The sequence below is a fragment of the Sinocyclocheilus rhinocerous genome, unplaced genomic scaffold (genome assembly GCF_001515625.1).
Source record: "Sinocyclocheilus rhinocerous isolate Xijiao unplaced genomic scaffold, SAMN03320098_v1.1 scaffold284, whole genome shotgun sequence".
Taxonomy (NCBI): domain Eukaryota; kingdom Metazoa; phylum Chordata; class Actinopteri; order Cypriniformes; family Cyprinidae; genus Sinocyclocheilus; species Sinocyclocheilus rhinocerous.
In genome coordinates this window covers 883,412-893,617 of record NW_015628031.1, presented here as the reverse complement: position 1 = coordinate 893,617, position 10,206 = coordinate 883,412, and the positions used below count along the sequence as shown (strand labels likewise).

Here is a 10,206-nt window from a genome sequence, read left to right as displayed (position 1 = left end):
TATAATAGCCATGCCTTTGTCCATATAAGGGATTTCCTGGAGGGTCATGAGTTTTGTACTTCTGTGACTGGATATGTCGATTTTCTGTTCGAGTGCGCCCTCTGACGTCCAGTATGAATGAAACAGACATTAAATGTGTTTATAGGGCTCAATAATGGCCAATCCATCCTATTTTGTGTATTTTTTTTTTTTTTAAAGTATCGGTTTAGGCACCGGTACCGTTTTAAAAGTATCGTTTTGGCACCGGTATCGTAAAAAACCCAATCGATACCCAACCCTAATTATAACAGCCACCTTCCGAGTAAAGACCTGCGCGGGACCCATACCGCACTCTGGCCAACCTCTTCCAACCGAGCCAGGGACAGCTAAACGAACGCACGGAACGATCACACTAGTCAAACGAACCGTGCTTTGGTGGTCAAACGCACTCGGGCACGGTTAAGATTACATAGTGTGAGAACACCCTACTTATTCTCCCGCATCCCGCACACACGAGTCTCTACCCGCCCATCAAGTGTTGTCCCGCGCCGCACTCTGCTGCATTGGGTCCCGCGCAGGTCTCTACTCGGAAGGTGCCTGTTATAATGCTATGATCGAGGCTCTGGACTCTGAGCATAACTTGTTTTTCTGTAACAAACTATAAAATATTTTCTATAAAAACATTAATGCCCTGGCAGTGGCAAATAGCGTTGGTTTTATATTTATGCGATTAATCGTGCGGGCGGGTAGAGACTTGTGTGTGCGGGATGTGGGAGAATAAGGGTGTACTCGCACTAGGCAATCTTAACCGTGCCCGAGTGCGTTTGACCCCCAAAACCTGGTTCGTTTGACTAGTGTGATCGCTCCCTACTCGGAAGGTGCCTGTTATAATGCTATGATCGAGGCTCTGGACTCTGAGCATAACTTGTTTTTCTGTAACAAACTATAAAATATTTTCTATAAAAACATTAATGCCCTGGCAGTGGCAAATAGCGTTGGTTTTATATTTATGCGATTAATCGCGATTCAAATTTTTAATCGTTGCCCAGCACTAAAATATATATATCTTGTACTTATTTGAACAATGCCTGAAACTTGGTATTACGAGCACTTCCTGTGTCTGTTTGCCTCTTTAAGAAGAATCGCTTTATGTATTCCCCAATTGTAAGTTGCTTTTGATAAAAGCGTCTGCAAAATGACTAAATGTAAATATATCTATTTTATACAGTTCAAAACCATTGACCTCACTCACAGGTGTTCCTCTCCTTATCTTTCTTCCCTGCTCATCCTTAGTCTCTAGCTACAATTACTTTCCCTATCCTCCTTAAAAATTTGTAAAAAAATAATTCTCATACAGTGGAGAGGCTGGTACATGTCTAATGTGTTTACACCGCGTTTTCTCAGTTCTGGTGCCAAACTCTGTTGTAACTTGTCTCAGTTGTCATAGTGCTTCCACCAAAATATACTGCATCTCCATAAAATTATACTATAGAAACAGGGTATTTAAGGTGAATATTGAGGTTGCAGTAGTTCTGTATTGTTTAGGAACAATCCTTCTTAGTGTCTGACAGTCCCTGTCATTTACTTTCAGTTTTTGCCCACTATTCTTCTTTGCTGAAGTCTTGTCATGCTTTGCGTGCACAGTCATAAAGACTGTTCTTAAAGAGATAGTTCACCTTAAAAATGAATTGTCATTGACTCACCCTCAACTGTTCTAAACCTTTATGAGTGTTTCTTATATGGAGGATAAAGAGGATATTTTGAAGAATCACAGGTATCCACACTATGGAAGTCAATGGCTACCAGCTACTGTTTGCTTACCAACGTTCTTCATAATATCATCTTTTGTGTTCTCTAGAAGAAAGAAACTCATACAGGTTTGGAACAACTTGACGGTGAGTAAATGATGACATCATTTTCGTTTTTGGGTGAAGTGTCCCTTTTAATCCACTGTTATTTTTTAAATCCGTGATCAAGAATATATTGTATTTGTGTACTCAACATGAGCGTTAAGCTGCTAAAAAGATGCTTGAAGGCATTTTGGAGAATGAGGAGAGAAGTGCTGTAGAATCATATGGAGGCTTTAAGAACGCATTATATTAAGCTGTCTGTATCTGTGTGTGCACAGGTGATCGTGATGGAGAAGTGTCTGTGGTGCACCACCTCCCTGGAGGCAGAGGGTGACGCAGCGATAGTCACCATGCTGAGTCACTACAGCTCAGGACGGCTGTCTGAGAGAGAGATGGACTCTCTGAATGAAGACCTCGGCTGCTGTCTGGAGTGTGTGGTGGAGTACCATCGAGCCAGAGACAAGGTCCCTGATCTGCACAAGGTACACAAACACTCTGAGCAAAAGTCTGCCAAAGTCACACTGTAAGGGTCTAACAGAAGTGCTTTCTGAAGTTTCATTTAGCTGTCTGTACACAGACTGTTTAATACGGCTCGGAGGTGGTATAAATGCAATTGCACAGCAATTACAACTGGATACTTTCTAACTGAGGTGCGAGAGCAGGCATATTTTTGTCTGTCCTTACACAGAATTTTGAGCTGGCACAGAGCAGCCTTAACTCGTACTACATACAGTATGTAGACGATTTTTATTAATAAAAATATGAATTAAGTATAATCACTGTGAATATAGCCATCTGTATATCAAGTTATTCTACGATTATTATTTTAAAAAGCCCTCTAACACTTGCACTCTCTATTAGTTTTCTAACGGCATGTTTTGTGGCCTCTTCTAACACCAGCTTTCTCTGTTCTTTTTCTATTCTATCTACTTGTTTTCTTTTTATTTATTAGAAAAAAAGACTCTCTTAACACTAGTGTTTCCTAATAATTTTCTATACTATAAAAAAAAAAACCCTACATGTACTGCGTTAGGCTAACCGCGTCTTGTTATAGCACTTGCATATTATTGCTCTTTTGTTGGTTTTGATTGCTTCTGTTGTCCTCATTTGTAAGTCTCTTTGGATAAAAGCGTCTGCTAAATGATTAAATGTAAATGTAAATTATGATCATGTGCCTGTGTGTATGGAGGCCTGCAGGCGAGTGGAATGTACAGACATTGCAGGGATATAGTGTATGGGAGTGTGTGAAATGTGTAGAACGCCTTGAGGAAAATCTGTATAAAAGATAGTGCAGACACACAAGGCGTGTTTCCATTACAGATTTGCGCAAAACTTTGGCGATATTTTATAGATGTCGATAAAAAAGTATTGCAAAATGACGGCGTTTCCATTATCCAATGTTATGCGACTAAAACGTAACCTTTTGCCTCTCGCGATAAGTCATGGCAACGGATTTTGGTTGGATTTTGACGGATTTTGGCTATATTTATTCAAAGGAGTCATATGCGTGTATCTTTACAGAAGCAGCACAGAGAGCCGCTTCAGAAACGTGCGTGGCGCGGCTGGAATAATCACAAGCATTGCTAGTGGCCGCAATCCGCTTCAGTGGCTGTATCAGAGCCACACTGCACCACAGATGTGTGCAGTGTAAATTATCTAAGCATTAACATTAGGGAAAGCCCCTTATACTGGAGAGCCGCCACGTATGAAGTGTTTCTTGGAGGTTATAGTACATTGAAGAATGATCATATGACTTTTTACATACGCCATGTGACCTGTAAATGCGAAAAAAACGTTTCCATTGCAGTTTTGCAAATTATTCCTTTTTCGCATTGCCTGAAAAACCACCTCATGCGAGCGTAAAAACTTTTTTGCGATATATGGGCATTTTTGCGAAATTGACGCGTTTCCATTAGGCATATTTTCAATTCGCAATTTCAATTTGCGCAATTCGAAGGGTAATGGAAACGCCCCTACAGACTAGAGATTCTCTGCAGAGTCTCTCTGCTTCATTATCTCTGATAATAAAGTCTTCTGGCATCAAAACCTCAAGACTTCGAGAGTGATTTCTCACAGAAGCCACCACATGTAAAGACACAAATTACTGTTGATCTCAGAATGTTGTTGTATGGACCCTTTTCACATGTTTTCACTGTTAACATTGTGAATTCTTGTAGAAACGGCCTTCTCTTCTCTGCAAGTAAGTAACACTCAAGTCACAGAGTTCAGATGCCAAAATCGGACTTTATTGTTGGAGATAACAAATTTGAAATTTTTGCAGCCGCAGAACATCTGACCATCTTGCTTGCAATTTACACTTACATTTTTAAGCAATGATTTCTTTCCAGTTGTTCTCCTCCTTTATCTCACCAGTACTCCCTAATTCTTCTGTCACGGTCACCTCACTAATTGGTTATCTTGTTCCCTTTGTAAGGGTGGCAGACTGCCGTCTAGTCTGTCAAAACATTTAAATTGTATCACAAAGTGATTATTCAGTGTATTCGCCTCATTTTTTTATCAAAAGAATATGTTGAAGGTAGGCATGGGCCGGTATGAGATTCTGATGGTACGATAACCTTAGATAAAAATATCGCGGTATTGCGATTACAGCTCTAAAATATGTTATTTTTAAATGTCTGGGTAAAAAACAACCATTTTTTTCTCCCACTGAACACAATACATTTTATTTTTAAGAAACATAGAACATTTTGGAACACTCTATAAACATGACAGGCTAAATAATTAAAAGAAATAATGGAATTCTTCGTAATTAAATTAAGTGCAGTCACTTAAGTGGGCCTAAACCTGCAGCTCAACAATAATCAGAACATAAATAAATTATTTTCTGTAAAAAAAATAAAAAACAATGGGAGGAGGCTTAAAAGTATAGACGTGATACCAGCTAAATTTAATTATTGTACTAAATCGCAGAAATGTAGTGCTTTAGTCTGCTATTCCTCGCTCTGTGAAGTAACGTTAACGTGACCTCCTTCGGCCATCCCACACACAGGTGACTCTCACTGACTGCTCGCAGCCTCGCACCAACCGGAGGGGGAGGGGTCGTGTGACTCGTTACGCTCTTCGCTGCACACAACCGAGGGAGTGCTGCACTTTCCGTCTTTGATGACATGTAAAAAAAAAAAAAAACGTTGCTTTTCCAAACCGCGGTATACCTTGAAACCGGTTATCGTCCCATGCCTAGTTGAAGGCCATGTGAACCAAAGGAGTAACTGAGGCAGTGACTGTAAACAGATTTTAAAACCGTAGGCATCATACATTTGCTGAGTTTGTATAAGGTTAAAGAGGAAAACCTGGGCCTCATACACTACATTTCTGAGGATCACACACTTCCAGACTTCCAAGTTGTTCAGATCACAACAAACTTGCACAGAAATGCATGCCATATGTGCTTAATCTGAAATGCTTAAGTGTATGCTGCAGAAGGTCAAAAGTGCATTTAACAATAGCTATAGAAGTAAGTGGAATAAGTTTGATTCAGCTTTTGCATTTTCTGAAGAACAGAAGACCTTGGTGTTTTCACCATGTTTCTTCTCTGCACGTCTCTTCCCTAGCTTGCTTCCTAATCTAGTTGTCTAATTAAACTGGCATTGTTTATTATGAAGATTGTTGGCCCTTTGACTAATTGCTTTTGTTCTTGTAATTCGTGTTGGATAAAAGCATCTGCTAAATGCGTGAATGTTGTGTTCTTTCAGCTTGCATGTGTCCAGACATTAATTCTTGCTTTCTTGCAGCGTTTGTGGGAAATGGAGAAGGCTCGACTTGTGCATTTGTTGGGAACCATTCTGGACAAGGAGCTGGAGGAGGACGATATCTTTATTATCGAAGATGATCATGTGGAGCCAGTGTCGAAGATCTTGCCTGCAGAATTCCACGACCGTCTCCGTTCTCCACTGTTTGAAGTTCTGAAGTATCCGTACTTGCTTTGCTACCGTGATCTGTGTAAGTCACATTCTCATATCCAACATCATTCCATGTGGTGTAGTGGGTGATTAAAAATCTGAAAACTGTAAGGTTATTGATTGATTGAAATATTTTCATCTATCTCATAGAAGACATTTGTAGAAGTTGCTTTGATATTATGAGAGTCGGATGCATTTTAAAGGCCTACGTGAATGAGAAGGGCAGGGGCGCCGCTAGCAATTTTGGGCCCTATGAAAGAATATGGGGTTTGGCCCCCTACTGCACCAAACATACACTATATTGCCCAAAGTATTGGGACACCCCCTTCTAATGAACAGGTTTGACTACTTTAGTAATTTCCACGAGTACAAGTCTTAATGTTTAAGCATATAATGATATTCTAGGGAATTGTGTGCTTCTAATTTTATAGCAATAGTTTGGACAGGACCCTTTTCTATTCTAACACAACAATGCCTCTGTGTTAAGACAAGGTTAAAAAGGCAAGGTAAAAAAAAAAAAAAGATTGATTCAGTCAGTGTGGAAGAACTTGACTGGTCTGCAGAAAGCCAAGTCCTAATCCCAGCTGAACACCTCTGGTGTGACTTTAAATGCAGACCTTGGGCAAAAAACTATGAATCAATCTTAAAAAAAATTTTTTTTTAACCTTTCCTTATACACAGAGGCATTGTTGTGTTAGAATAGAAAAGGGTTCTGTCTAAACTATTGCTATAAAATTAAAAGCACACAATTCCCCAGAATATCATTATATGCTTAAACATTAAGATTTGTACTCATGCAAATTACTAAAGTAGTCGAACCTGTTCATTAGAAGGGGGTGTCCCAATAATTTCGGCAATATAGTGTACAGGCCAAACTAGCTATTCAAAATCTTTGTCTGCAATTTAATATTTTTTTTTTACTAAAAATGAGAAATTACTAAAGTAGTCAAACCTGTTCATTTGAAGGGGGCTTTTGGCAATATAGTGTACAAGCCAACCTATTCAAAATCGTTGTAAGCAATTTAATAATATTGACCTATTACTTTTGCTATTGCTTTTGACCATTAGGTATCAGTAACATAATTCATTCAGAACCTGTTCAATGGACATAGACTTTCTGTACCACACTATTCTGCTGATATGGAATGAGTTTGACTACTTAATCAGTTATATTAATAGAAATGCTTCACTGGGGCAAACAAAAAAATCCTAAAATAATAAATAGGATACTCCATAGCAGCATTTCCAGCAGTATCCAACATTTATCAATCATGATCTTACTCGGCTAATGTGACTATTAGCTTAACAGCTGTATTCCTTGTTTGCTAGCTACCTATGCACATACAGCATACAATGTTAAAAATGTTCTACATTATGAACCTTAACCCAAAAACCTTTAGCTTCATACACTGTAGATAATTGTGACCCTGCCTGTGGAAATCCAGCTAAAGTTTTTTTAAACAGTGAATGAGTAAGGACGAAACCATGCAGTGAATGGGGGGAGATAATTTTGCTGGAAATGCAGAAATAAGACGTAATTTTGTTTTATTTGTAACTCTTTGGTAGATACATTTATAATTTCTATTACATTACTACTACTGGGACGAATGCACTGGGACGCATCCTCAGTGATGTGCAAAACTAAAATGTGTTTAAAAGTGCGACTGACCAAATAAAATGTGTTTAAAAGTGCGACTGACCAAATCGTCCGGCTCGGTTTGCCTCCCCTCGAACTCGAAGGCATCTCTAACTTGACAGTTTACCATCTGATCTCACTCGTGACTCTAGGCTACGTAGAACGGAACGAAACCATGCAGTGAATGGGGGGGAGATAATTTTGTTGGAAATGCAGAAATAAGCCGTAATTTTGTTTTATTTGTAACTCTTTGGTAGATACATTTATAATTTCTATTACATTACTACTAATAAAACAGATCTCTGGGGGCCCCAAAAGTGCGTGAGCCCTTAGAATCGTCCTAACTTCCCCCCTTAGCGACGCCCCTGGAGAAGGGTGCAAAAATGAGGAATGTGTACACTGCATGCAAAGGATTATTAAAATCTCGATAGCTCATGTGTAATATACAGTATATGCCTCTGGGACCTCTGAGCACCTGGAGAGGGTTAAATAAAAATAAAAAAAAGTTATCTTTAAAAACAAACCAGTAGGCTATTAAAGAAGAATCAAGAGAGCTAATAAATAATTGTGGAAAGCAAGGGGAGTAACATGTATAAAAGTCTGAGCTATATGCTTATTGGACAGTGACTGATAACGTATGAGACTTATGATAAAGTATGAGAATGGAAGCTTGGAAAGAGGCCAATTCGGATGGTCAGCTGGCATCTCGGCTTTGTTGTCTGGTCCATTTATATTTTCTTCTGTTCTATTCCTAATCCTCTGGTAATAAAGGTGCCAAAGAGCTTGATAACAAGCTAGCCATGTGGTTCCACATTATTAAATGTTGGTTATGGAGTAAATTATCACTCAAGGGAAATTGTAGTGGCATAAATAGTCAACAGTAGAAATACACGGCAATCAGAAAGTCAGATGACACAATGTTGAAAATAATGTAGAGTCAGCTAGTCGTTATTTTAAAAATAAACACTGACAGGGTGATACAAGCATCCAATGCAGATGGCACTTAATTATATTTTTTGGCTGTCGTTCAAAAATATTTGGCAGAATGCCACAATTTACTTATCACAACCAAAGCTTATAATAACATACGTGTGATTTTAGTGCTTTTCTACATATTCTTTTCTTTCTCTACAGGTGATTTGGTGGTAAAGGCCTTGTGTAAGTTACAGGATATGAAGCAGTCTTTGTCTGTGTTCGAGAAGTATCAAGGAATATATCTGCTTCTCGTTCATCCCAACGAACAGGTAACTCAGTCAAAAAGCCATATCTTGTTAGGCTGGTCCTCTTTTGGTAATCTTGTTCTTACTCCACCTTTCCACTCCAGGTGCGCCGCTGGGCAATCGATACAGCAAAGACCATGAAGAGTGTGGACAGGGATGCCTACTATGACCTTCAAGAGATTTTCTCCTGCATGTTTTATGTCATTGAGCTTGGAATGTCTTTGAACTTTCCAGATTTGGATCAAGAGTCTTATGCACGGGGCGTCATACAAACGCTCCCCTCTCACCTCTATGACTCGCAAAACAAGAAGAACTACTGGCTAGGTCTGTTTATTAGTTTTCTCCAAATCCTCTTTATGATGCCCGTTCCTTTTGTTACTTCTACAATTTGAGATATTTTGGTTTCTCACTCTAGCTGGACAGCAGTCATTCCTCTGCTCTTGACAAAGATCTCACCATCCTGCAGTTAACTTTTTTCCTGCCAGCATTTTTTCTGACAACCCAAAGTTTGCACTGTCCTATACCTCTTAATGGGTTTGACGTTTTATTTGCCATTTTTATTTTGATGCGTAATAGCACCCCTACCAGTGAAGAAGAAAAAAAAAAAACATGGATTGCCATAAAATTCAGTCAATGGCAGGGAAAGTTAATATAGAAACTGGATCTTTGAAAGAAGGGAATGGGATTAGAAATTTAGGGGGCTAGATGGATTGCTCTAGTGTCTACCTACTGTAAAATAAGTGTTGCACAGTGCCCTATTCGGGTGCATGTTAATCTGGAAACTTGCTGTATAGCACTTGAATATGTAGTGGTGTCAGTTTGACCTGGAATTGGCAAATGGTACTCATTGTTCATCCCTTGGTGAGTGTGATGTCACCTTTTTAAAGTTAATCTCTTTTGTGCTCTACAGGTATCTGTATGTTACTAACGCAGCTCAGTGCGGAGGCAATGGACTCTCTGTTCATGGGACAGATTAACATACCGCTTTGCATACTCAACACAATGGATGGGTTGAAAAATGGTATGTAAATGGTAGTGGTCATGAGCTTTTCATGATGTGATGAGATACAATAGATTAAAAGTGGTCCACTTATGTTTTTCAGAGGATAACCCAGCTTCTGACCCATTCTGGCCAGCCCTCCACTGTTTTATGGTAATTCTGGACCGACTTGGTTCTAAGATCTGGGGTCAGGTTGACCCTAATACAGCATTCCAGACAATCACCGGAGCAGCCAGCTATGTTGCGGAAATTAGAAGCATCCGGCAAAAAACCATGGGGTAAGAAAATCTTGAATTTATTGAAAAGATTTGATGGCATGCTGAATTGTAGACATTGCATAGGAAAAATGCAGTAATTCAAAAATGCAGCCATGTAGTACACGCATTGCACAGCTTCTCATTATAGATCTGCCGTAAACGTGACTCATCAAAAGGCTATCACTACTTATTTTCAAATGCTGTGAGGTACTTCGTTATTCTACTATTATAGTCATGTGTTTAACTGTGTGCTCATGTGATGAGCTGCCATTAAGAGAAAACGTGGTGATCTTGTGCTGACGTGATAAACTGAGGCCTCTTTTGTTCTGTCATCTTGTGAGAAC

General features: G+C 39.3%; 1 protein-coding gene across 1 annotated transcript in view; it reads left to right on the top strand.

Moving 5' to 3' along the window:
* Positions 1 to 10,206, top strand: part of LOC107737190 (probable helicase senataxin) — a 32,239-nt gene that overhangs the window by 4,161 nt on the left and 17,872 nt on the right. Inside the window, exons 2-8 of the mRNA XM_016548636.1 lie at positions 2,108 to 2,311; positions 5,582 to 5,789; positions 8,520 to 8,629; positions 8,710 to 8,929; positions 9,516 to 9,626; positions 9,709 to 9,883; positions 10,095 to 10,108. Coding sequence (XP_016404122.1) covers positions 2,117 to 2,311; positions 5,582 to 5,789; positions 8,520 to 8,629; positions 8,710 to 8,929; positions 9,516 to 9,626; positions 9,709 to 9,883; positions 10,095 to 10,108 — 1,033 coding nt within the window. The 5' untranslated portion in view covers positions 2,108 to 2,116. The remainder of the gene's footprint in view (positions 1 to 2,107; positions 2,312 to 5,581; positions 5,790 to 8,519; positions 8,630 to 8,709; positions 8,930 to 9,515; positions 9,627 to 9,708; positions 9,884 to 10,094; positions 10,109 to 10,206) is intronic.